The 26,656-nt window shown below is 50.9% G+C and overlaps 1 protein-coding gene across 2 annotated transcripts in view; it reads right to left on the bottom strand.

Annotated features, from left to right (window-relative positions):
• Positions 1–10,864: 10,864 nt before the first annotated feature.
• Positions 10,865–26,656, bottom strand: part of FAIM2 (Fas apoptotic inhibitory molecule 2) — a 33,387-nt gene continuing 17,595 nt past the window's right edge. For both annotated transcript variants that reach the window (XM_032294064.1, XM_032294056.1), the window contains 2 exons: positions 25,786–25,839; positions 10,865–12,635 (listed from right to left, as the gene is read on the bottom strand). In XM_032294064.1, coding sequence (XP_032149955.1) covers positions 12,486–12,635; positions 25,786–25,839 — 204 coding nt within the window. In that variant the 3' untranslated portion in view covers positions 10,865–12,485. The remainder of the gene's footprint in view (positions 12,636–25,785; positions 25,840–26,656) is intronic.

Below are 26,656 nucleotides of genomic sequence, written 5' to 3'. Positions count from 1 at the left end.
AGTATTACTTCTGTCATCCTTCCCTCCTTCTTCCTTCCTTCCCTCTCTCCTTCCCTCCTTTCCTTTTTCTCTATTTATTTTTGTTTCCTTTTACAGTATATATATATAAATACATATAATATATAATATAATGATATATGATGTAAAATGTATATGTATAATGATATATAATGTAAAAATACATATAATATATGATATATAATATATAATATAATGATATATCATATTTATATATATACATATAATATATAATGATATATAATGATATATATCATTATATATGTATATATATTTATATATATTTTTTATATATATTTATTTTTATATTTATATATATTTTTTGAGACAGAGTCTCGCTGTGTCACCCAGGCTGGAGTGCAGTGGCGCGATCTCCGCTCACTGCAACCTCCACCTCCCAGGTTCATGTGATTCTCCTGCCTCAGCCTCCCGAGTAGCTGGGACAGGCGCTTGCCACCACGCCTGGCTAATTTTTTGTATTTTTAGTAGAGACGGGGTATCGCCGTGTTAGCCAGATGGTCTTGATCTCCTGACCTCGTTATCCACCTGCCTTGGCCTCCCAAAGTGCCGGGATTACAGGCTTAAGCCACCACACCTGGCCTACAGTGTATTTTAGCACCCAAGTTATAGAATTCTTTCAGTATAGAAAAATTAGTAAATCTAGTTAAGCCACAAGAAAAAACCTATTCTTACCCACCCTCTGGAGATAATCATAATTAACATTAAAATTAAAAAAAATTTATAGGTACGTGGTAGGTGAATGAATTTATGGAGTACATGCAATATTTTGATACAGGCAGTAATAATCACATCAGAGTAGATGGAGTGTCGGTCAATTCAAGCATTCATCCTTTTTGTTTCAAACAATCCAATTTCAGTTATTTTTAAATGTATGATAAATTATTGTTGACTACAGTCATCCTCTTGTGCTATCAGATTCTAGACCCTGGTCCTTCTAACTAACCCATTAACCATCCCCACTTCCACATCCTGCACTGCCCCTCCCAGCCTCTGGTAATCATCCTTCTACTCTATATCTCTGTGAGTTCAATGGTTTTAATTTTCATTTCCCAGAAATAAGTGAGAACATGCGAAGTTTGTCTTTCTGTGCTTGGCTTATTTCCCTTCACATAATGACCCTCAGTTCCATCCATGTTGTTGCAAATGACAGGATCTCATTCTTTTTTATGGCCGAATAGTACTCCATTGTGTGTATATACCACATTTTCTTTATCCATTCATCTGTTGATGGACAGTTATGTTGCTTCCAAATCTTGGCTATTGTGAACAGTGCTGCAATAAACATGGGAGTGCAGATATGTCTTTGATACAATGATGTCCTTTCTTCTGGAAACATACCTAGTAGTGGGATTGGTGAATCATATGGTAGCTCTATTTTTAGTTTTTTGAGGACCCTCCAAACTGTTCTCCATAGTGGTTGTACTAATTTACATTCCCACCAACAGTGTACGAGGCTTCCTTTTTCTCCACATCCTCACCAGTATGTGTTAATGCCTATCTTTTGGACGAAAGCCATTTTAACTAGGATGAGATGATATCTCATTGTAGTTTTTGACTTGCATTTCTCTGATGATCAGTTGAGCACCTTTTCATATACCTGTTTGCCATTGTATATCTTCTTTTGAGAAATGTCTATTCAGATCTTTTTTTTTTTTTGAGACGGAGTTTCACTCTTGTTGTCCAGGCACGATCACTGCAACCTCCGCCTCCCAGGTTCAAGCGATTCTCCTGCCTCAGCCTCTCTAGTATGTGCCACCATGCCTGGCTAATTTTTGTATTTTTAGTAGAGACGGGGTTCCTCCATGTTGGTCAGGCTGGTCTTGAACTCCTGACCCCCAGTGATCCGTCCGTCTCAGCCTCCCAAAGTGCTGGGATTATAGGCATGAGCCACCACGCCCGGCTCTTTTGTCCATTTTAATTGGATTACTAGATTTTTCCTATTGATTTATTTGAGCTCCTTATATATTCTGGTTATTAATCCCTTGTCAGATGGATAGCCTGCAACTATTTTTTCTTCCATTCTGTGGGTTGTCTCTTTACTTTGTTGATTGTTTTCTTTGCTGTGCAGAGGCTTTTTAACTAGATGTGATCCCATTTGTCCATTTTTGCTTTGATTGCCTGTGCTTGTGGGGTACTACTCAAGAAATCTTTGCCCAGACCAATGTGCTGGAGAGTTTCCCCAGTGTTTGAGATTTTAGATTTAAGACTTCAATTTTGATTTTTGAATTTGGTGAGAGAGGGGGGTCTAGTTTCATTCTTCTGCATATGGATATCCAGTTTTCCCAGCACCACTTGTTGAAGAGAATGTTCATTTCCTAATGTATGTTCTAGGCAACTTTGTTGAAAATGAGTTCACTGTCGATGTATGAATTTATTTCTGGGTTTTCTTTTCTGTTCCACTGCTGTATGTGTCTGTTTTTATGCCAGTACCATGCTGTTTTGGTTACCATAGCGGCTCTATGGTATAATTTGAAGTCAGATAATGTGATTTCTCCAGTTTTGTTTTTTTGCTCAGTATAGCTTTGCCTAACATTTTGATGTATATCCGTCTAGGGTTTTTTTTTTTAATGTATATCCATCTAGGGTTTTTCTATTCATAAGTAAACATAAAATGTGTGTGTGTATATATATATATATATATATATATATATATATATATAAAATCAACATTAAACAAATTAGTTTTAATATTACTCAAATATTACAACTGTGAGTATAGCTTCCTTTGGAGATGCCACCAGAAGCCTACATTTCAGAACATTTTTGAGGAATACAGGCCACTTAGTTTGCATAATATCCTTCAATTTAGATTTTTTTTTTGAGACAGAGTCTCGCTCTGTCACCCAGGCTGGAGTGCAGTGGCAGGATCTCAGCTTACTGCAACCTCTGCCTCCCGGGTTCAAGCAATTCTCATGTTTCAGCCTCCCAAGTAGCTGGGACTGCAGGCGTGTGCTGCCATGCCCAGCTAATTTTTGTGTTTTTAGTAGAGATGGGGTTTCACCATGTTGGCCAGGCTGATCTTGAGCTCCTGACCTCAAGTGATCCACCCTCCTAGGCCTCCCAAAGTGCTGGCATTACAGGCGTGAGCCGCCACTCCACCTTCAATTTGGTTTTGTCTAATGTTTCTTCGTGATGAGACTCAGGCTTTGCTTTTTTTTTTTTTTTTTCTTTTTTGAGATAGGGTCTCGCTGTGTCATCCAGGATGAAGTGCAGTAGCATAGACTTGGCTCACTGTAGCCTTCACCTCGGGGTCTCAAGCAATCCTCCTGCCTTGGCCTCCCAAAGTGCTGTGATTACAGATGTGAAACACCATGCCATCAGGCTTTGCATTTTTTTTTTTAGCAGAAGTGTTATAAAGTGTATTTTTGTCCTTCTCAGCACATCATATCAGAAAGCACATAGTGTTAATTTGTGCCATTATTTGTGATTCATGATTAAGGTGAAACCTACCAGTTTTCTCTACTGTAGTGTTATTTTTTCTTTGTAACTTTTTTTTTTAGACACAGTCTTGCTCTGCCCAGTCTGGAGTGCAGTGGCACAAACTTGGCTCACTGTAACCTCTGCCTCCCAGGCTCCAATAATCCTCCCACCTCAGCCTCCCAAGTAGCTGGGACTACAGGTGCGTGCTACTCAGTTAATTTTTGTATTTTTAATAGAGACAGAGTTTCGCCATGTTGCCTAGGCTAGTCTTGAATTCCTGGACTCAAGTGATCCACCCACTTCAGTCTTCCAAAGTGCTGGGATTACAGGTGTGAGCCACCGGCCTGGCATCTCCTTTGTAATTTAAAAGTAATCTGTGAACAAAAAGCAATCTATGCACATGAAACAATACCTATCATCACCAATCATTAGAGAATGCAAACCCAAACCATAATGAGGTACCAATTCAAATCCACAAATAGGGCTAAAATTTAAAAGACAGACATCAACAAGTTGGCAAGGATGTGGGGAAACTGGAATCCTCATCCACTGTTGATGGGATATAAAATGGTGCAGCCCCTTCAAAAAACAATTTGGCAGTTCCTCAAAAAGTTAAACATAGGTACATATGACTCCGCAATGTTACTCCTAGCTGAGAACTGAAAATCCAAGGGAACTGAAAACACATCTCCACCAAAATCAGGACTGTTTATAGCAGTATTACTCATATAGACAAAAGTGAAAACAAATGTCCATCAATTGATGAATGGATACATAAAATGTGGTACAGCCATACAATAGAATATTATTTGGCAGTAAAAAAGAATGAAGTGGCTGGGCACAGTGGCTTACACCTGTAATCCCAGCACTTTGGGAGGCGGAAGTGGGTGGATTGCTTGAGTCCAGGAGTTGGAGGCCTGGGCAACATGGTGAAACCCTGTCTCTAAAAAAAAGTACAAAAATTAGGCTGGGTGCAGTGGCAGATGCCTATAATCCCAGCACTCTGGGAGACTGAGGTGGGCAGATCGCTTGAGTTCAGGAGTTCAAGACCAGCCCAAACAACATGGCAAAACCCTGTCTCCACAAAAAATACAAAATTAGCCAGCATGGTGGCCCATGCCTGTAGTACCAGCTACTCAAGAGGCTGAAGCAGAAGGTTGGCTTGAGCCCAGGAGGTGGAGGTTGCAGCGAGCCAAGATTGTGCCACTATTCTGCTTAAACACAGAATAATTCTTTCTCCAGCCTGAGCGACAGAGCCAGACTCTGTCTCAAAACAAAACAAAAACAAAAATTAGCTGGGCATGGTGGCATGAGCTTATACTCGCAGCTGCTTAGGAGGCTGAGGCGAGAGGACTGCTTGAGCCCAGGAGGTGGAGGTTGCAGTGAGCTGAGACTGCGCCACTGCACTCCAGTCTGAGTGACAGAGTGAGACCCCATCTCCAAAAAGAAAAAGGAATGAACTACTAATACATGCTAGAGCATAGAGAATGCTGGAAACCAAGAGCTCATGGAGCATAGAAAATCCATCTCCTCCGTGCCCTATCCAGATTCCTATGTGAAAGAAGCCACTTATGGAAGACTATTTTGTATGATTCCATTTATGTGAGGTGTTCAAAATAGGTACATTTCTAGAGACAGAAAGTAGATTTATGGTTGTCAGGGGATAGGGGAAGGAGGGGAATAGGAACTAATGCTAATGGGCGAGAGAGACAAAAACATTCTAAAATTAGATTGCGGTGATAGTTGTACAGCCCTTTGAATATACTAAGAAAACATTGAATTGCACATTTTAAATGGTAACATAAGGTGTTTAGATTATATCTCAATAAAGCTGTTTTTTTTTTTTTTTGAGACAGAGTCTTACTCTGTCACCCAGGCTGGAGTGCAAAGGTGTGATCTCAGCTCACTGCAACCTCCGCCTCCCGGGTTCAAGCGATTTTCCTGCCTCAGCCTCCTGAGTTGCTGGGACTACAGGCACACGCCACCACGCCCAGCTAATTTTTGTATTTTTAGTAGAGATGAGGTTTCACCACGTTGGCCAGGATGGTCTCGATCTCCTGACCTCGTGATCCACTCGCCTGGGCCTCCCAAAGTGCTGGGATTACAGGTGTGAGCCACCATGACCTGCCAGAAGCCCTGTTGTTGAATGGAGTGGGTCTGCAACAAATGCCTATAGGAACCTTAGGAGGACTTCTGCTGTCGGAGGGATTCCGTGAGGCACACACTTAGATCTTTCTGATGCTTAATGACTGCTTTCACAGTCACAGCTTTGGCTTCATCTTTACCCATAAAGCCTTTAAAGGCTTTATCTTTATATTCTTCATCTACACCCAGAGACTATGTGTTCCTGACAGTGCTCTGGAGTTGATCTTTGCCCCGAGGTTTTTTTTTATTACTTTGACGATTCTTTCTTGGCTGGAAAGATTATCTTGGTCTTTTTATATCGCCTCTAAATTCTGCTTAAACACAGAATTATTCTTTCTTTAGCTTTTCTCCCACTATCTGTATCTTGGGATACAAGGCTCAAATAAGCCAGACAGACACTTTCAACACTTTGCCTGAAAATCCTAGCCAGAGTCATCAGTTAATGAGACACCTCTTCTACTTTCCACATTAGTGCCGATGAAAGTTTCCCTCAACTGTCCACCACTACATCACAGTCTGTGTTCCTCCAGATTCCAATAATGCTTCCCTCAACTTTCTCTTGAGCCTTCACCCACAGTCTCCTCAAGGCGCTGCCAGCTTTCCCTCGCAGTCTCACTGAGGCTGTCCGGCGCCTCCCACCTGTGTTAGCTTCTGCCATGGCAGTGCCTTGCTTCCAGGTACCGAATCCTGTTCCAGGAGTCTGTGGCTGCATAGCAAATGACATCAAGCTTAGTGGCATAAAACCACAACCATTTTATTATTCTCACAGATCCTGTGAATTAGGAATTTGGATAGGGTGTGGAGGAGATGGATTTTCTATGCTCCATGAGGTCTTGGACCTCAACCAGGAAGACGCGGTGCATGGGAGCTGGAACAGCTGAAGTTGGAGAATCCACTTCCAAGATGGTTCTTCCTGCCTATAGCTGCTGCCAGCCTGGAGGGCATGGCTGGGAGGCTGGCTCAGCTGGGTCTCTTGGCTGGAGCACCACACATGGCCTCTCTGGCACCGTGGCCTCAGGAATTGGACTTCTTACACAGTGGCTCAGGAGAAAAAGAAGTCAGCAGAGGGGGACAGAAGTGATTTGGGACAGGCGAATCTCACTCCTCTTGGCAGGGTTTTCCCAGATAAAGCAAGCAGAGGGTGTGGAGAGGAGTGGGGGATGAGACGCTGGGAAGAAAGCATCTTAGCCATCCATGGTGTGAGTGTGTGTGCACACGTGCGCGCACACACACACACACACACACACTCACTCTGTGAGGCAAACAGGTTTGCTGGGAGTAGCCAGACTTGAGTAAAGACAGATGGAGTGAGTGAGCTGGGTGAGGTTGCTCAGCTCTGGAATTTCTCCAGCCTCACTGGGGGCTGGGTACTGTATGTCAGGACTGTCCCGTGGGTGGGGGATGCATACCATGGGGCAGTAGCAGCCAGAAGAGAATGAATGGTGTAGAGGGTTGAATAGTGACCCCTTCAAGAGAGATATGTCCAAGTTCTAAACTCCTGTACCTGAGATGAGTTCATCCTAGATTTGTGGTGAGCCTTAAATCCAGAGAAAGGATCCTTCTAGGAGAGAGGAGAGGGAGCTTTGAGACACAGACGCAGAGGAGGAGGCCGTGTGAAGATGGAGGCACAGACTGGAGGCACCACTGCCAAGCAACATTGCGGATTGCCTGCGGCTGCCAGAGGCTTGGAGAGAGCTTGCCACGGCCCTCCCTCAGAGCCTCCAGCAGGAACCCACCCTGCTGACACCTTGATTTCAGGCTTCCAGCCTCCACACTGTGGTGGAATGGATCACTGTTGTTTTGAGCCACCCAGTTTGTGGCAGTTTGTACCTCAGTCCTAGGAAGCTAGCAGGCAGTCCAGATAGGAATGGTTGGTGAGGCAGGAGGCGGCAAGGGGGCCCAGCGTGTCCCCAATCTAGACCACCCATCCCTTCGGTCCCACCAGCCCTGGCCCTCAATATTTTGCACGCTTTGAGCCCTGATCCAGGGGCCTTCCCTTTCCATGGCGCCACGGCTCAGCACCGCTTCACCGGGACCTGCGTCTTCTCAGGACCCACAGCGGCACGGTCTCGAGCACAGCGCCTGGTCTGTGTCCTGCACCACTGCTGGTGTCGTCTCCCTTTCCTATCTCTCACTCTCTGTGGAAGTGCTTTGTATACAGTGAGTGCTTAATAAAAGTCACTTTTCTCTTCTCAGAGTCCCCTAATGCTTGCCCCAGACCCTTTCCCTGCTCCAGCAGAATTTGTGCCCTAAACTTGTCAGAGACAAGGATAAGTCCCCCCACCCCCTGCTCCAGTGTGATGGTGTTCCCTCCCCTCCCACACAGCGCCCCGGCCTCACGTTCCCCATAGGAGCTTGTGGGGTGATCATTAGCCCATGTGCCTCCTGACCCCACTCCCTGTCACTAATTTGTGGGTAAACTTGGACAAGTCATGGCACCCTCTGCTCCCTAGTTTCCTCTCAGATAAAATAGAGGGTTGGAGTAGACACATTCACCCATGCATTCCTCCATTTACAGGAAAGTTCTTTACTGAGACCGTGTGCTGTACCTCTGCCTTCAAGGAACTCTGGTTCTATAGGTTTTTTTGTTTTGTTGTGTTGTTTTGAGACAGAGTCTTGCTCTATCACCCAGGCTGGAGTGAAGTGGTACAATCTTGGCTCACTGCAACCTCTGCCTCCTGGGTTCAAGCAATTCTCCTGCCTCAGCCTCCCGAATAGCTGGGATTACAGGTGTGCGCCAGCACACACAGCTAATTTTTGTATTTTTAGTAGAGATGGGGTTTCACCATGTTGGCCAGGCTGGTCTTGAACTCCTGACCTCAGGTGATCCACTTGCCTCGGCCTCCCAAAGTGCTGGGATTACAGGTGTGAACCGCTGTGCCTGGTCAAGGTTCTGTGGTTTTAAAACTGCTGCTCTGGAGAATCTGTCCAGGTGCAACCCAGGCATTTCTTCCTCCCGTGTACCTGTTAGGAAGCAGATTTTGGCTCAAAATAAGAAAGACCCTTCTACCAGAATGGCCCACAAATGGACAGGCTTCCATAGAAAGGGGTGAGTCCCTGGTCCAGAGGAGCCTCTGGGATTGCTTCCAACTGTGGGATCCAGATAGCCTCCATACAGGGTTATTGAACAGGAGGACCAATTTAACTCTGTCCACATGAAAATAAACGTGGAGATTTTACTTCAAATTCAGCAGCTCTGGTGAGAAGGCTCTCACATAGGTCCATCTTAGACCCACACAGACTCCACGAGCATCTGAGGCCACCAGTGCACGCCAGACGAGGGAAACGGCTCGGGTGTCAGAATTGCTTTTATTTTTATCTCCAGTCAGTCACAGACCCCAGGAAGGTGAGGCCAGGGAAGGGAAAAGGCGTGGACAGTGGGTTGCTTGCAGGAGCTGAGGCCAGTGGACAGCAGGAGTGTCTGGGGTATGGTAGCGGGGCCAGGTCCCTGGGGCTGTGTCTGCCCTCAGGCACTCAGGAGGGCTCAGGCGGGGGTACACTGTGTCTGAGAGATGCAACCGTCGTTCAGCAAAAGGGCTCAGTGGTGGCTGATGAGAAGATGGGTCTAGGGCTGTCTGAGAAGAGCTGTTGGCCCGATCCTGCCCCAGCCTCCAGCCACATGGGCCCTCGGTGATGCTCCCAACCAGGCCCCGCGTTTCCTCAAGCAGCCACCAGAGGGCAGAAAAGTGCTTGTGCAAAATCCCAACCCACACAGGAGAGCAGCTAGGACACCTGGGACTTTGCCTCACGTGGGCCAGGGAGGGAGATACCAGCCTTTTGGAAAACAGGTGTCTGTCCCATCCTGACTCCTTCAGAAGGAAGGGTAGAGAATGGAAGAACTAAGATTCTGGGGCTTCCCCAGGTGATACAGAAATAGCCATAGGTGTTCCCTGGGAATGAGTCCCAGACTCGCGTGTGCCTCTCTAGCCCCCATCTGCCACTTCTAGGAGAGGACTTCAGTGGGAGACCCCTCACCTCACATTGCAGATGATCAGATTCCTGGCTGCCTCCAGCTTTACAAAACCCAGCCCGCCCCTTCCCAGGCCCAGCCCCACCCAGGCCAAAAATGTGAGGGGCCCGCAGGTTCCCTTCCTCCTCTACAGCTGTGACATCTACTCAGCTGCGGTTTCCTGTAATCCTGCATTCCTGTTCCCGCCCTTCCTCCTTCCGACACCTCTCCTGGTGTTTCGGGGCTCCCCACTGCCTGGAGATGGAACGTGTAGACTTTGGCCTGGACTCTGCTGCTGACACTGTGGTACCTGGGACCCCTCCACTCAGGAACCAGGAGTAGGAGGCTTCAGCATCTTCTGCCCAGCCTCCTCAGCTCACAAATAAGCCAATTCTCAAATGGCTGTGATGCGTGTGGTTCACCGTTTATAGCCAAGGGCCTGCTCCTCCTCCCCCAAGCCTTTGGCACTCAGCCCTGAATAAATTTCTAAATCCCCAGTTTCTGCATAACTTATCCCAGGGAAAGGAGAACTTGGGCAAGTAGATTCTAGGAAGCATGGCCATCTGACAGTGGCAGGACCGTGAGGTGCTGGGGCTGACCCCTCTGGAACTGAGGCCAGTGACCAGGAGAGGAAACCGAGGGGCTGAGAGGAGCGGAGGTGGAGGAGAGTGGGAGCTGGGAGAGGAAGTCAGCAGAGAGAAGTGTTCTGGTGCCTCTCGAGTCCCATCCTGGCTATGAACTTCCATGTGGCAGATGGAAAAACTGAATCCCAGACAGCAGGAAACCCTCATCTAATAACAGGAGCCCACTGGTAGTGGGGCTAGGAACCAGAAATCTTGCCTCCCAGCTCATGTCTGGATGGTAGAAACCTCAGGGTGCAAAATCTGGCAAGGGATTTTGGGAGAGATAGGAGACCGGGGCGGCACTGAGGACAAGAAATCCCCAGGGACAACAGGGCCTGACCACCTCCCTCTCTGGGCTCCCATTGGTCTCATTCTGGCCCCCACCCAGGCACAGAGGCAAGTGTCATACCGTTTGTGTGAGGCAGCTGTGGGTCTGAACCCCAGGCCCGCCACTAGCTAGCGGTATGACCTGGGACACATTACCGAGCCTTTCTGAGCCCCTCGGCTTTTCCCTCTGCGATCGGCATGAGTGGAGTGCTGCCTCTGGGGGGTCACTGCGATGGGTTCGTTTAGACCAGCACACAGTGGGCATCCCACCCATGCCCCCAGTGCCTTTGCCGCACACACCACCCGCCAGTTCTTGGCTCCTTTTCTCTTCAAATTCCCAAGATGGAACAACACTTCAAACGCTTCGGCAGTGCTTCTTAAAAGCGAGTAGGAAGGACAGGGAGGGATGGGGTTGGGAAGGCACAGTTAGTACACCTCGTTACCCTTCCCGGGGCAGATGGAGCTCCCAGCACCGGAGAGAAAGAGGACCCCAGAGGGCGAAGCCAAAAGAGGGTCCTGCTATCCGCTCAGAGCCTTCCCATCTCCTCACAGTAACTTTCCACTGGCCTGGAGCTGGCCACTGCGCCTGCTGGCTGCACGCTCCCCCAGGTGTGGCCTCCTGGTCCTCTCCCTGGCAGGCGCCCCTCCGGGGGTTGGAGGGCTGACGCACACCCTGCCTGAGATCCCAGCCGCCTGGAAGCTGATAAGGAGCCCTGGCCTCATTACATGGGACCAGCTGGAGGGACTGGCCCTGGCTGTTAGCATCAGCTGGATGGCTTTCAAATTGGAGAGATGCAGAGATAAGTGGCGTTGGGGGCACTTAGGGACTCTGGGCTGAGTGAGTGGCCAGTGAAGCTAGGAGAGATGTGGATGCTGCCAACTACGAAGGCCTCAGGAGGCCTGGCTGGGGACGAGCCAGCCAGCAGCAGCCCACGGGGAGGGTGTAGGAACTGAGAGGTGCAGAAGGGACTCGGCACAGCCTCGGGTTAGGGCTGGGGCAGAGCAGGACTCCTTCCAGATGGGCCTGGCCTAGCAGCTAGAAGGATCGCCTCCTCCCCCAGAACATCAAGCCGGAGGGCCCAACACGCCCGCTCAGCCTCAGGCCTGTGCACACAGCCTGGTGGGTGGAGAGAAGAGAGTGAGAGGATGTGGGCCTTGGTCCTGCAACCCCAAATGCTTCTGGGTGGGTGCTGGTCTGGGTGGATTGGCGAGGCTGGCAGAGCTCAGACCTCCTGACTGGCTGCCCTGCTCCTGCCTCCCTGGGAGCCCTAGGACAGGCCATCACTGAGGAGCAGGGTCCCCAGCCCTCACCTCCTGCCCCAACAGTGCTCTGTCATGACCCAGAAGGGTCATTCATAGCAAGCAACAGACAGCACAGGCTTCAGTCCTCTCCCATTGCCCTTGGCCTCCTGATCCAAATCAGAGCCAAGAGAAAATGGGCAGCCTGGGACAACCATCCTGCCTGCCCACTCTACCTGCCCAGCCACATCCCCCTCCCCCGCTTCTTACAAAGTGTTAACACCTGACCTGGACGAGAAAGGAGGACATAGACTGGACACAGAACAGTGTGCCCCAAGGTCACATGGTTGTACGGCCCTGGGAGGAACTGTGGGGGCTCAGGGCTCCATCGGGCTCCCGGGGTCTCTCTCCCGCATCTGAAATCCTGCTATGCCTCTCCCACTTGTACCTTGGGCCCTCAAACCCAGAGGAACCTTCAGCCTTGACTGTCCCGGTTTGGAAGATGTAATGTGGGGAACAGGGTGTCAAGGGGGGGTGATGTGGCCTCAGTTCCTTAGGGTCCCCATGGCGTATGTACAAGCAGCAGAGGGCTGGGCTGGGCCGGGCCGGGCTGGGGTACAGCAGCCTGGCCACAGACTGGGTTGGCAGCTAGTTTTATATCTGGTCTTGCAGGAGCGCAGGGGAGGGACAGGGAACCAGGAGGGGGCACATTCTCTGGAGGATGGGGGGATGGGGAGGGCTCCTCATTCCCGGTTAGTGCCAAAAAGCTGCAGGAAGAAGGTGAAGATATAGATGATGTCTAGGTAAATGTTGAGGGCTCCAAAAATATACTCCTCGGGGCTCAGCGAGTGGCGTCGGTTACCCATCAGCAACTGGGTGTCCAGTGCCAGGAACTGGAGAAGTGAGGAGAGAGAGAGAGAGGTCAGAGGCCCAGGCAGTGTGACCCTGACTACGGTGCCCCCCTTAGGCTCACTCCCAATTTCATTCCCCTCACCTGCTGCCTGGCTGCCCAGTGACCCTCCTGTGACACCTTCTATCCCTAATTCTATTCAGCAGCTATTTACTGAGCACCTGCTATTTGCCTGGCACAGGAATACAGCAGAGAACAAGACAGCCAGGGTCCCTGTCCTCACAGAGCTTAGAGTCTAGAGGAATGACAAGTAGAACAGGGTTCCAGGGAGCAGTGGGGCTGATAACAAGGAACCTCACCTACGTGAGTGTGGCAGGGAGTTAGGGAAGGCTTCCTGGAGGAGGGGACCTTCAAGCTGAGGTCTAGTCTTCTTTCCATTCCCTTGGGACCCTGCTCTCAGAGGAAGGTGAACTCTTCAGGTAATGGTGAGCAGGCCCCAAGCATTGTGCTGGACAGTCATCAGCCCATCAGTGCTGCTGGCATCCCCATCAAGTAAGAATCAGATTCTTCCTACAGGAAATGAGGCCCAGAGACCTTAACTATTTGCCCAAGTTTACACAGCTGGAAAGTGGCAAAGCCAAGATTTGAACCTGAACAGGCCAGCTCCGGAGCCCCAAGTGTAACCATTCTGCCCTGCTACTAACGGCACACAGGGTTAATGCATTTCCTCCGAGGAAACAGGCTCTCCCCTGGAGCCCTGCTTGGCCTAATGGACTATGAACAGATTCCCTTCGAGACAGCACTGTGTCACCCTGCTGCCCCCCGCCTACCCTTCCCATGTAGCTTTCCTCTGGGCTCCAAGCCTAGGAGCAGAACCCTCGAGAAGTAGCGTCTGAAATTTGGCAGGCGTGGTGCACTTTTCTGGAGAAAGAGGTCAAAAAGTCCACCAGTGTCTCAAAAGTTATGCAGCACTGGTCCACATGGGATTGGAATTCTTTACATTGATTCACATTTTTGTTAACTGGGCTCTTCAGTCACTTGTGTATGAAAGTCGTGTTCCCGGGGTCCTCTGAAACTCATTCATTATACAACAAGTATGCATGGGGTGACAGCTGCATGCCAGGGACTGTCTGAGAGCAGGAGACGAGAAACACAAAGCCGCGCCTGCCTTGGGGAAGCTCACAGTGTCATGGGGAACACTTACAGGTCATTACAAGAAAACCCAAAAAATGCACAATTAGGGCTATGAAGGAGGAGCTACTGATCGGGCCGGAGGAAGGTGACCCAGGAGAGGTGGTATTTCACCCGGGGCTCGAGTAGGAGTTTGCTAGCTGAGGAGCCTAGGGAAGCCTGGGAGGCCTGACGGGCTTTGTGTGAAGAGGGAACTCCATGAGGCAGGGGCTATGGGAGACGCAGATAGAGGAGGAAGGGCTTGGGGCCTGGCCTTGCACCTTGCAAGGACCCTGCTCAGGAGGCAGCGGTCATGCCCAGTTCCCTTTCCTTCACACCTGCCATGGACTCCTTGACTCCCAAGACCCAGACTTCAGAGTTACTATAGGTGAGCCCCGTGGAACCCTAGTTGAATCCCAGCCCCAGTGAAACGCCCCCCACCCCATGCCTAAGAGGCCAGGGCTCCAACAGGGAGCAATTCCAGCAAGCAGGACATTGAGGCAGGGCCACCCCTTAAATGCGGGGAAGTGGGGGCAATTAGGAGCACAAGCTTGAAAGTCAGATCCACGTGGACTCCAGGCGCTGCTCTATCACTCATTAGCGGTAGGACCTGGGCAGAGCATTGCACCTCTCTGGGCCTGTGAGTCCCTATGTGTAAACGGGAGATGAGCGCGCCTGCCTCCTGAGGCTGTTGTGGGAATGAGATAATGCATGCAAGGGGCCTGGCACGGTGCCTGACACGTGGTAAGCAGTTAATGAACGCTTGCTATTATATGAATGTGGCTTCATTGTTATTATCTGCAGAAAGAGGTGCCCTCTTGAGGACGTGCCTGCGCTGCTGGTGAGACTCAGGTGTCTCTTACTTCTCATCAGGGAGGCAGCACTGTTCCTGGGGGAGCTGAGTGGCCTTGACAGAGCAAAAATGGGAGCCATGCCCAGGGCTGAGGGGAGCCCTGCACAGGGCGCATCAGACTCTTGAGCTCAGTGGCATTGAGGGAAGGGCACCCCAGATGGGAGCAGGAGTTGAAATGCCTGGGGTTGAGGCCCGGCTCCATTGCTGGTAGCTGAGTCATCCACTTGACCTCAGTGTCCTCATCTACAAAATGGGATAGCAGCAATGCCCACACCACAATGTGGTTGTGAGGGTAGATTTATCACCGTGTATGTGGCATCCACTATTTCTGTTCTTTTTTTTTTTTCTTATTTTCTTAACCACAATCAGAAGAACACTATTTCTATTCTTATGACTTCTCTCTATTCCGCTCTGCTCCTTCTGCATTTGATTTGGATTCCCAAGCACACTTTCCTTCGGCAGAGAGAACGAGCAAGCACAGGGCCCGGTGCGAATGCTTCGGGCCGCTTGGCAGTCACAGCTCCCAGCGTGAGTCCATAAACTGCTGATCTGGCTGATCAATCAGTAGCTTGCTTGGTTGGTTTCCCAGAGCCCGGTCACCCCTGGGTGAGCTAATGAAATGGGGTCTCTCAACTTGGAAGGCTTGGACTTGTCCAGCTCTAGGGGTGGCCCTTCTGAGAAGCACCCACGCAGGAGACCCCCTAGAGCAGCCAGCTGACTTTTCTCTTGGAGAGAAGAGGAATGAAATGATTTCTGCCCAGCCCTTGGCCTATGGCCATGGATGCTTATCTATGTGGTGCTCTCTGGGATGGCCTGCTTCAAATTTCACCCCAGTATGACCTGTCACTGCCACCTCATGCCTGTGAGTCAACCAAGTCTTTTCATCATTTATTCTCAATAATATTTACTGAACACCTACTATGTTCCAGAGAACATGCTCTCATAGAACTGACAGTCTAATGAAGGCAAAAGACATGATCAGAGATTCTGCATGGCAGTGCCTTCATTTTACAGGGGAAAGGCATCTGCTGCCATCTCCTTAGTGATGGAAAGCATTGTTAACTAATGGCTTGTTAGAGTTAACATCTTAGGGTGTAGCTAGGGTCTTGGCTGAGAGCTAGCAACAGAGTTGACTGCAAGCCCCTGAAAGGAGAGCAGGTAGTTGAGTTAGTGGCTAGCTGAACAGGAGACCCTGCAGGAGGAGCACGTGGGATGGGGCAGGAGGCCCCCCCGGGACTAGGACGCTATAACTTACATCTGAAGAGCCCTTCCCCAAGCCAACACTTGATCTCATCTCCCTCCCCCCATTTGCCCTGGGAGGTGGGTGTCCTCATGGTCTTACACACGAGGAAGGGAGTCTCAGAGCTGAGTGACTTGCTGATGGCCGCTTATCTAGTGGTGACTCCTACGTTGGTGGAGATGGGGAGGAGCGGGCTTGGAGGGAGGAGGGAAGCATGTGCAGAGGGCACAGGCGCCAAAGGCAAACTTCCCTGCCTCACCTTACCGGCCAGCACTGGACCTGGCCGGGACCCCCGGCCACACATTTGGCCTGACCCTGCCATATCCGGGGCCCAGGCTTATGTCTGTTGTCCTCCCTGAATGTGGCCCCAAAGGTGACGCTGAGGGGCTCTGGGCAGTGCATGCCATGGAAAGGCCAACTAAGAGCCACCAGCCGGCAGGCACTGAATACAAAAAGCTAGGTTTGCAATGTGTTGAATCAGCATAAACAGTGACACGTGGACTGTGTCTGTCCTGCAGAAATGCCTCTGTGAAGGTGTGGAGGCAACCCCCCTAGCTGTTGTTTGCAGCGTCGGTTCTAACAGTGAGATGCTGAAACAACCCAAACTCTACCAACACGGGGGCGTTTAAATAAACTCTGGGCAGCAGTACTGAGGTGGAAACATCCGTGAGAGACGCTACTATGAGAAAAAAGCAAGTTGCAGAAAAATCCACATCATATGATCCCATAAAACTATACATGTCAGAGGAGCCAACATAGCAAATATCTATGAAATGCATATAGAAAGGTCTGGAAGGAGAGACAATTGACCATCGTGGTTCCCTCTGGGGAAAGTGGTGAGAGACGCGGTCAAAATGACATTTGCTTTTTTCTACGTTTAAGATTTTCCAAAAGTGAAATCTGTGAATAAATGTATTCACATGTTATATAATTAGAAGTTTAAAATAGAAGGGTTAAGATAGCACAAAAGAAGAGTTCGTGAACTCTTTCACTGAATTCTCACCATAAGCCTCTGCGGCTGGGGTTGCACTATCAGCTCCACTATTTGCTGAGGACACTGAGGCAGAGACAGTGTAAGTAAGTGACTTGCCCACGTCACACAGCCCAGGGACAGCTAGAGGGTGAACTTGGGGTTTGGGGATTCTCTGGAGAAGAGACTAACAGCCAGATGTCCAGGTGCCCCGGCTGGGCTGTAGGAGAGGGTGAGGGGGTTCGGGAGTGGAGAGAGACCCCTGAGTGGAGATCTGGTGCCCATTTCTTGCCTGATGCCAATAGAAGATACTTCTCCCCATTGACCTGGGTGTCAAAAATTTAGATGTCACAGATGACATTTGCACCTCCCAGGAGGGTCACCAAAGGAACAGGGTCTGGCAGGCATTTGAGTCAGAAAGCCTGGCCCAGGATGAAAGGGGGGTAGTGTGTGAAAGTGTATTAATGACAGCGATTATCTATCCACTTTTTAAAAAGTGGGCTGGGCGTGGTGGCTCACGCCTATAATCCCAGCATTTTGGGAGGCTGAGTGGGGGGCGAATTGCCTGAGGTCAGGAGTTCGAGACCAGCCTGGCCAACATAGTGAAACTGTCTCTACTAAAAATACAAAAATTAGCCAAGTGTGGTGGTGGGCACCTGTAATCCCAGCTACTCTGGAGGCTGAGGAAGGAGAATCACTTGAACCCGGGAGGTGGAGTTTGCAGTGAGCCGAGATCGCACCATTGCACTCCAGCTTGGGTGACAAGAGTGAATCTCCGTCACACACACACACACACACACACACACACACACACACAAAGTGAACCAGGAGGCAAGGTAGGCATCAATGGCCTGTGGCAATAAGTGGAATAAAATATTTTGTATGAAAGAGCCATGTGTGGTCACAGGAGGAAGGGCATGAGTCCAGGATAATACAGTGCTTGAGAACATAGGCTGGGAAGTCACACAAACCTGGGTTCAAATCTTGGCTCTGACCTTAGGCAACTTACTAACACGTAAGAGTTATTGATCACTAACCACACACCAGGCACTAAGTGCTTTATATATGAATGCATCCAAACGTCACAGCCACCTACGAGGGAGCTAATGTTCTTGTCTCCATTTTACAGATAGGGAAACTGAAGCACAAAGACGTCACATAACTCGGAGAGTCTACACAGCTAGAATGTGACAGAGAATAGCTCTGATTCCTATAGTGAATGATAATCTTGTCATTTAGATCACCAGTGTTTGAAGCCAGGCAAAATCTGGTGATCTAGATGACAAGGTTATCATTTACCATAAGAGTAAAAGCCAGGCCGGGTGTGGCGACTCATGCCTGTAATCCCAATACTTTGGGAGGCCGAGGCAGGTGGATCACAAGGTCAGGGGATCGAGACCATCCCGGCTAACAGGCTGAAACCCCGTCTCTACTAAAAATACAAAAATTAGCTGGGTGTGGTGGCGCGCACCTGTTGTCACAGCTACTCGGGAGGCTGAGGCAGGAGAATCGCTCCTGGAGTGCAGTGAGCTGAGATCCTGCTACTGCACTCCAGCCTGGCAACAGAGCGAGACTCCATCTCAAAAAAAAAAAAAAGTAAAAGCCATCATCGATTGAGAAATTGCCATGGGCTGAGTGTGAGGAGGCTGTTTTACCTTCATGTGTTACCCTGTTCATCCATTACAACAACCTGTGAGACAGGCAGGTTAGCCCCATTTTAAAGATGAGGCCATCGAGGCACAGAGGGTCAAGTCGTTTTGCCCAAGTTCACAAAATGTTAAGAGGAGCAGTAAGGCCTTGAATGTGACTTAGTCGGGGGCACTGGCCAGCTGCGGAGCCCCCTCCCCACTCCACACCCCCACTGGCGCTGCCAGTGCCTATTCCTGGCTCTGCTCTGAAGAACCAGGTCCTGGATGTGGGAGCAGAAGTTCCTTTGCGCCCTGCAGGCAGGTGTGGCGCTGCATCTGCCTCCCCTCCCTCCGTCCCCCACCCCAGGGCTTCTCCACCTCCTCCAGTCAGGTTTGAGCAGGGTGTGGGCTGGGGGATGAGCGCCTCAGGAGTGAGACAGGAAGGCCTCAGGAGGTGGCCTGCACACTCTCCCCTGAAGGAGCAATCACTGATCAGTCCCCCATCCCAGCCTGGAGGAACCCACTCCACTTACAGGTTGTCTGGGTGAGGACTTGGGGGAGGCCGCAGGACTGTTTGAGTGGCAGAGGGTGGGTGACGAAATAGAGGTTCTCACTGGCTCCTTCAGCCTCAGGTAAGGCATTGAGGGAAAAGGGCCTCCAAGCTCTGAATGGAATGGAGATAAATCTAAAATAAAGTCATGCCCAGCCTTGGATTTGTGTGGCCATTTGTACTTTTTGAAGTGTTTTCCTAATTGTGAGGAAGGTAGGGCATATACCGCCATCCCCGATAGAAAAGCAGGGTGAGGGGTGGGGGTAGACAGGAGTAGTTTTCTTAAATCCCTTGGACGCTGTGGGTCTGGCCCAGGCTGGTCATGGTATGTGTGTGTGTGCGCACACCTGTGTGTATGTGTGTATATGTGCATACATATGTCTGTATATGTGTGCATGTGTATGTGTGTGCATATATGTATGTGTGTGTGCATGTGTATTTGTGTGTGTGTGTATATGCGTGCATGTGAGTGTATGTGTATAGATGTGAGTTTATGTTTGTATGTGCATGTGGGTACGTGTGTATATGAATGTGTATATACGTGCATGTGTGTATATGTGTTCATGTGAGTGTATGTGTGTATATGTGAGTTTATGTGTGTACATGTGGGTATATGTATGTGTATGTATGTGTTTGTGTTTGTGCACATGGGTATGCGTGTGTGAGTTTATGTGAGTGTGTATATGTGTGTATGTGCATGTGTGTGTGTGTGAAAGTGTGTGTGTGTGTCTCTGGGCATGCTGTCTCAGCTTCAGTGCATGTGCAGCTTCAGCGGCAGCTTCCTCAGGCAGGTTCCTGCCAGCTCTGAGAGCTCCAGGTCTCAGCCCTGCTTTCCTTCCAGAGACAAAGGACAGATAGCTGTGTGTCTCTCCATGGTCAGTGGTCAACACCGGAACTGGAGGTCCAGCACCCCTACCAAGTGTATTCCTATTCCAGCTCTGCTCGTCCAAATACTATTAGGCTTGCAGCATCCAGTACTGACAACACACAGTCTCCCCTGTCCCGGCCTCAGCTCTGGTACACTGCCGTGACCTCCTGACTGATCTTCCAGCCTCTGGCCTGTCTACTCAGCTTCTCACTAATCTGCCTTAAAGCACGAATGTGATGTTTCCTTGTAACTGTCAGTGGTTCCCAAGGTCCTCAAATGGGCTGGGCTGGGCAGGGAGTGAAGAGGTCTATTCCCACTGGGCCCATCACCTAATTTCTAAAGTCTTATGCCTTGTTCCTTCCCAAGGACGCTGGCACTTGGGCTCCCCATTTAGGGGGCTCAGAGACCTTAGCTTTCCCAAGGAAGGACCAACTCTGAGATGGGGCAATCTGCCCCAAGTCCCCTGGGCCCTGGAGGCTCAGCTGTGGCTAGAAGCCAGCTGCAGGCATGAACCCCCACCTCATTCCCTGCCCCATTACCCCAGCCTGACCCGACCCTCATGCTCCCCATGTGCCCTTCCATGAGTTTCTACAGAAATGCATCCAAAGAAAGAGCACTAGGTGGAACAGGAGGATTTGGCCACGCTGGGGTCAGAGCCGTTCAGCTGGCTCACCCACTTCTACTGGCATTTGGGTTCTGGCATCCCAAATGGGGGGGACATGGGGTAGGGGTGAGGCCAAAAACCCAATGCTCCCTGAGAATGTACTAAGGATGACGTGGGCAAGGCCTCGGAGGAGCCTGTTCCTCGAAGCTGGACCACAGCCCTAAGAAGCCTCGGCTCCCACCCCTCAGGTGCTGCCCCTTCCTGCTGGGCGGCTCTGCCCCCAAAGATGGCAGAATCTCAAGGGAGGGGCTGATGCTTTTAGGAGAGAAAATCACTGGATTCTCAAGTGCTTCCAAAGCTCAGGTTGGTGGGAGTTGGGGGAAGGGTCCTCCTGGGGGTCTGGGCCCTCCTCCTACCCTTCTCTTCACTACTCTCTCGCAATCTCCTGGAGGCAGCGCACGTGGCAGGAATACCTGCGTGCAGCGTGGCGGGAGAGGGCAGGCTGGGGAGACCAGCGGACCACAGAGTCCGAAGGTCTAAGGGGCAGGATGTGGTCAGCACATGTTTCTGAGTTCGAGTTAACGGGAGGGTATGGGGATTTAGTTATGGGGCTGGGCCTCTGAGGGCCTTCATCTACCTGAAACTGAGAGGAGGGAAGGGGAATGAGTCTGGAAGCTGCTCTCCTCAACATTCCGCTGCCCCATGGGCCCCAGGGGAGCTGCAGATGAACACAGGCAGGGGATTGGGTGACTGGCCCCGTGCTCTCCACTGTTGTTTCTATAATCTGCAGGATGATCCCGACCAAGGCCTTTTGGCATGTTGATCTCTTAATGAGATAACCCCTCCCCTGTGACTCACGGAAGACTGCCAGGCGGTGCTGAATTCAACTCAGCAGCCTGTGTATTCTCTGCCTGGCTCTGTCTACCTCCGCGGACCCTGCCCTGCCCTCTGCCACACCTCGGTCATCCGTTCATGTCACAAACATCTCCTGGTTGCCTACTATGTGTCAGGCCCTGTTCTGGGCACTGGGGCTGCAGTGATGAATAAGCCAGGCTACAATTCCTGCCCTTAGGGAACTTGGATTCCGCTGGAGGGGGAGAGACAGTGAGCAACAGATCAGAAAAATACACAGTGTGTCAGGATGAGATGTGCTACAGAGGGAAACAGAGCAGGGACGGGGAGGGTGGGACAGAGCTGCGCACACCTGACGGATGGGAGAGAGGGCTGTGAGCAGACCGTAAGAACAGACCGAGGCAGGTGCAGAGGCCTTGGGTTTGGAGAGAGCCTGCCAGGCTCAGGTAGCACGAGGCCAGTGTGGCTACAGCAGAGGGAAGCGGGGAGGTCAGAGAGGACCTATAGACTATGGGAGGTGATCGCTGGATTCTCAGTGGAGGAATGGAGGGGACCTAACGACTCCAGCTGCTGTGCTGTCATGGATGTGGGGTGCAGGGGCAGTTTGGAGGTGGCCACGGCAATAGTCAATCCAAGCTGCAGGCGACGGGGACTGGGACAGGGAGTAGCCATGAGGCCAGAGACAAGTGGTCAGATTCTGCATAGGAGCCGGGGCCACAGCATTGATGTGGGGTGTGATGTGGGGGGTGAGGAGAGGGTAGGAGTGGAAGGTGTCACCAAGATATTTGTCCTGAGTGACAGGAAGATGGGCAAGGCTTTGGGAAAAGCAGGCATCCAGGGGAAGGGGCAAGAGCTTGGTTTTGTACATGTAAAGTCTGAGGTGCTTGTGAGACTTCCTCACGCGGACGGACCCTCACTAGGAACTGGAAATTCTAGTCTAGAGTTCAAGAGAGAGATCTGGGCTAGAGATGTAAATGTGAGAGTGATCAGCATAAGACAAGGCAGTCAAAGTTTTGAGGCTGCCTGAGGCCCTGAGGGAGGAGGGTAGGAAGAGAAGAGTCAGGCCAAGGGCTGCAGGATCAGGAAGGCTGCAGAGAATCCCGGGCTGGTGGTGGCCTGGACACCACAGGAGGAAGGTGGTTTGGGGAGGGCGGGGGAGGAAAGGAACAGTTGTGTCCAATACTGCAGGGAGTCCAGCAAGATGTGGACTGAGACTGGGTTCCTGGATTCAGCCACACGGAGGTCCCTGTGACCTGGTGAGATGTGTTTACGAGGATCAAGAGAACGGCCAGGCGCCATGGCTCACATCTATAATCCCAGCACTTTGGGAGGCTGAGGCAGGAGGATCATCTGCGGTCAGGAGTTCAAGACCAGCCTGGCCAACATGGCAAGACCCCATCTCTACTAAAAACACAAAAAATTTGACTGAGTGTGGTAGCATGTGCCTGTAGTCCTCGCTACTCGGGAAGCTGAGGCAGGAGAATTGCTCGAACCCAGGAGGAAGAGGTTGCAGTGTGGAGATCGTGCCACTGCACTCCAACCTGGACGACAGAGTGAGACCTTGTCTCAAAAAAAAAAAAAAAAAAAGAGAGAGAGAATGGGAGAATTACGAGGAGAGTAGGGAAGAAGGAGAGAGGGAGGAGAGCCACTGGAGAGAGTGAGTGTCGGTTCTCTTACAAGGAGCCTCGCTGTATACGGGGAGCAGGGAATGGGCAGGAGTGTGAAGGGGGATGTGTGTCAAGAGTATTTTGCGGGTTTTCTTCAGATGGGAGAAATTGCAGCATGTGCTTATGCTAATGGGACTACTCCATAGAGAGGGCAATACTGATGACAGAGAGACAGAGAGAGAGAGAGAGAGGAAAAGTCTTGGAGAGACCTTTTCAGCCTCTCCCCAACTCCAGGCCAATAGAACCACAGAAGGTGTCCTCTTTGAAGGGAACCATAGGGGCACTGGAAATGGCACCAGGCTGGGCACAGGACGCTTATGTCTTGGTCCTCAATCTGCCTGTTTCTGGCCATAAGACTCTGTGCCAGCCCCTTCACACCCAGGGCTTCAGCTATGGAAAGCAAGTCTTACAGCATCAAGACTGCCTGCCCCCGGCCCCCGGCTGCACTGCGGTGGGGGCTGGACTGCGGTGGAGATTCAGTGAGGTAACAGGTGTGAAAGTGCTTTGTAAAACGTAAAGTGTGGAACGGAGGGTGGAGACTATTGTTATTATTCTAACAACACTAGGGCTTATCAAACAAATTTAAGGGATTACTGTTCACCCAGCCCTACTTGCATGCATGGCTTCCTCAGGGAGTTCACACACTCACTGGAACCTGATCCACGGGAAGCCAAGTAGACTCCCTGGCTGGACCCCATGGGTGCTCACTGCCTCCATCATCACCAGCCCGTCTGCCCTGGCTTGACTTCTCTTCTGTTCCCTGCAAATGCCACCCTCTAGGGCCTCCAAGCACTGCTGCCCAGGCTAGCTCTCCCTATGTGGCCCTCTTCTTTCTCTCCGAGTCCAATTCCCCACCCCATCCTTTGAAGCCTTTCTTTAGGAAGTATTGCCTGCAGGGAAGGGCACTGGTGTGGAGCCGAGAAAAGTTAGTGTCTTAGGTTGACCAGCTACCCAGCGTGCTCAGGATTTAGGGGCTCCTCAAGAAATGGGGCTTTCCGTGCTGAACCTGGGGAAGTCCTAGGTGGCCTGCGCTAAGCAGACACCTTAGTCTTGCTCAAGGCCATATTTAGCCATTATCTTGCCGGGAAACCATGGACAAATCATTCTGTTTCTCTGGAATTCAGTTTTGTCATCTGTAAGAAGAAGGCTGAGTGTTTCACTAGATCCCAGCCCTTCAGTTCCAAGCCTGGAGGTTGTTTATCCATTCTACAATACTGACTGCGTGCTACTCTGCGCCACGCACTGTGCTCTCCCGGCTGACCGGGTATCTGGGCAGCCACCCTGCACATCACACACAGTAGGTGCTCTATAAAGACCATGGAAAGGATGCATGAATGAACCTGACACACCCCACTCGGGCTTGATCCCTACCTAAACCCCCCAAAGCCTCTGCTCACAGCTCTGACCCCACCCTTTCCCCCCATTTCAGCTCCCTCAGCCTGTTGCCCACAAGCCTCTGAAACCTGGACTAAGCTGCAACTCTGGCCACTGGAATTGAGCTGAACATTCCAGCAAGGAAGGGGAGAGTCTGGTCACTGCTTCCATTGTCAATAAATGTTGACCTTGAATGCCTTTCCAAGAGGATGTCACCAACACAAGCTTGCCCACCTGGGTGGGTCCTGAAACAGGATCACATTCGGGTTCGTGGAGCCCACCTGAACAGGCCTGTGTTGGGCAGCTCCAGGCAGGTGTCTGTTCCTAGTCATTTCTTTTTTCTTCTTTTTCTTTCTTTTTTTTTTTTTTTTGATGGGGTATTGCTCTGTCTCCCAGGCTGGAGTGCAGTGGTGTGATCTCGGCTCACTGCAACCTCCATCTCCCAGGTTCAAGCAAATCTCTCCCCTCAGCCTCCTGAGTAGCTGGGACTACAGTCACGTGCCACCATGCCTGGCTAATTTTTTGTATTTGTAGTAAAGACAGGGTTTTACCATGTTAGCCAGGATGGTCTCGACCTGCTGACCTCGTGATCTGCCCACCTTGGCCTCCCAAGGTGCTAGGATTACAGGCCTGAGCCTTTGTGCCTGGCTTCGTCCCTGATCATTTCTTGTCTCCTGGGCATCTGCTTCCAGCCATGCCCCACTTAGCCTTAGACCCCAGGTGGGACTCACACCAGACTGTCCAGGTTCCCAGTTTGGCCCTACCACTTCCTAGGATGCTGTGTGACCTTGGGCATGTTATTTGATATCTCTGAGCTTCAGTTTCCCCATCTTAATGTATTAATGGTAGAACCTATCTTATAGACATATGACGAAGATTAAATGCACATGGAGAGCTGGCTGGGGGGAAGCAAGTGTTCAATAAATATTAGCTGTTGCTGTTATCCTAACCATCATCATCATCATGAACATTCTCAATTTGATGAGAACAGCAAAGAGCAAGCTTAATCTAACAGTGTCTCTCTCTCGGGGTACTTGGAATCTCCCCAGCTCCAAGAAGCCTTTCCCAATTCCCCCGAGGAGGGTAACTACGAACTTGGTCCACATAGCCAGGACGCCCCCATGCCCCCACCCCCACAAGCAGCGCTGACCCTCCCCTGGAGGAAGGGACTCTTCCCAGTTCTGCTTCTGTCTACAGCTTCCATCCTGCTGTTACAATCTTCCTTCCCTTCTGCCCAGGTCAGCTGGTCTGTCCTGGAGACCAGGCAGAATTCCCCGAACAAATGCAGCACTGAGCCTAGCTCCACCCTCAGGCTCCTGAGGATCCAGGGAGAAGGACTGTGGGGAAGATGGGAGGAGAAGGGGACTGGGGTCAGGATGCTGGGGAGGCGGCTGCCAAGGAGCCAGGCCACACTCACCAATGTAAACACACCCGCTCCCAGCGATGCGTATACTGCGTGGAGCCAGGGCACCTGCGGCAGAGGAAAAATGGGCTTAGGGATGGTAAGAAGGGGCAGCAGTCAGAGGGGCGCAGAGGAGGGCTCAGTCTGGAGAATGGAGGACATGGGGTAGCCCTGCTCAGCGCTCCCTAAGGAGACCCAGGACTGACCCTGATTCTCTGTGTGACAGAGTGGGTGAAGGGAGTCCTGGAATAAGAGCCATGCTGGTGGGACTGGTGGGAGAACTCCCCCGCCTCCGTCACCCATCCACCCCCCATCTCACCCATCATTTTTCCCACAGCACACAGCCCCGGGCTCAGGGCAGATGAAGATGACTCTTGGTGGGCCCTGTTCCCGCTCTAGCCTGGGACTGCTTGAGGCTGCTCCTGCCTCCCAGTGTGTGCTTATCCCTGTCCCACAAAGGGTCTGTCTTTCCTGTGTCAGGGCACTCTTGGGCTCTGCTTTGGGGGCAAGGAACTCAGGTATAAAGGGACAAAGACTTGACCTCAGGGGTGTCTGTGGGGGCATCTAGAGTCTGCCAGCTGTGTGTGGTGGACTCGCCTGCACAGGCTGGAACAGCACACCCCGGCCCTCTGCGCCCCAGTCTCCCTCCAGGTCTGGGGCAGCCAGCTATGGGGGAAACTCTGCAGGAGGGGCCTCACTAAGGCCCTCCATGGGGCCTTCCTCCAGAAGACTCGGAAACAAAGGCATCCCAGCAAGCAGACCTGGTCAATAAAGGGTTCTTTGAAGTTCTGTGGCCCCTTCCTGTAGCCCTCCTCCCCATCCTAGATACACAGAGGGCCCCCAGGCCAGCTCCGGCCCTCCCTTCGTCAACAGGATCCTGGAAGAG

This window comes from Sapajus apella, unplaced genomic scaffold, assembly GCF_009761245.1.
Source record: "Sapajus apella isolate SASKATOON/1434 unplaced genomic scaffold, GSC_monkey_1.0 scaffold2, whole genome shotgun sequence".
Taxonomy (NCBI): domain Eukaryota; kingdom Metazoa; phylum Chordata; class Mammalia; order Primates; family Cebidae; genus Sapajus; species Sapajus apella.
Note: the sequence above shows the minus strand (reverse complement) of the source record. Positions and strands in the feature narration are given on the sequence as shown.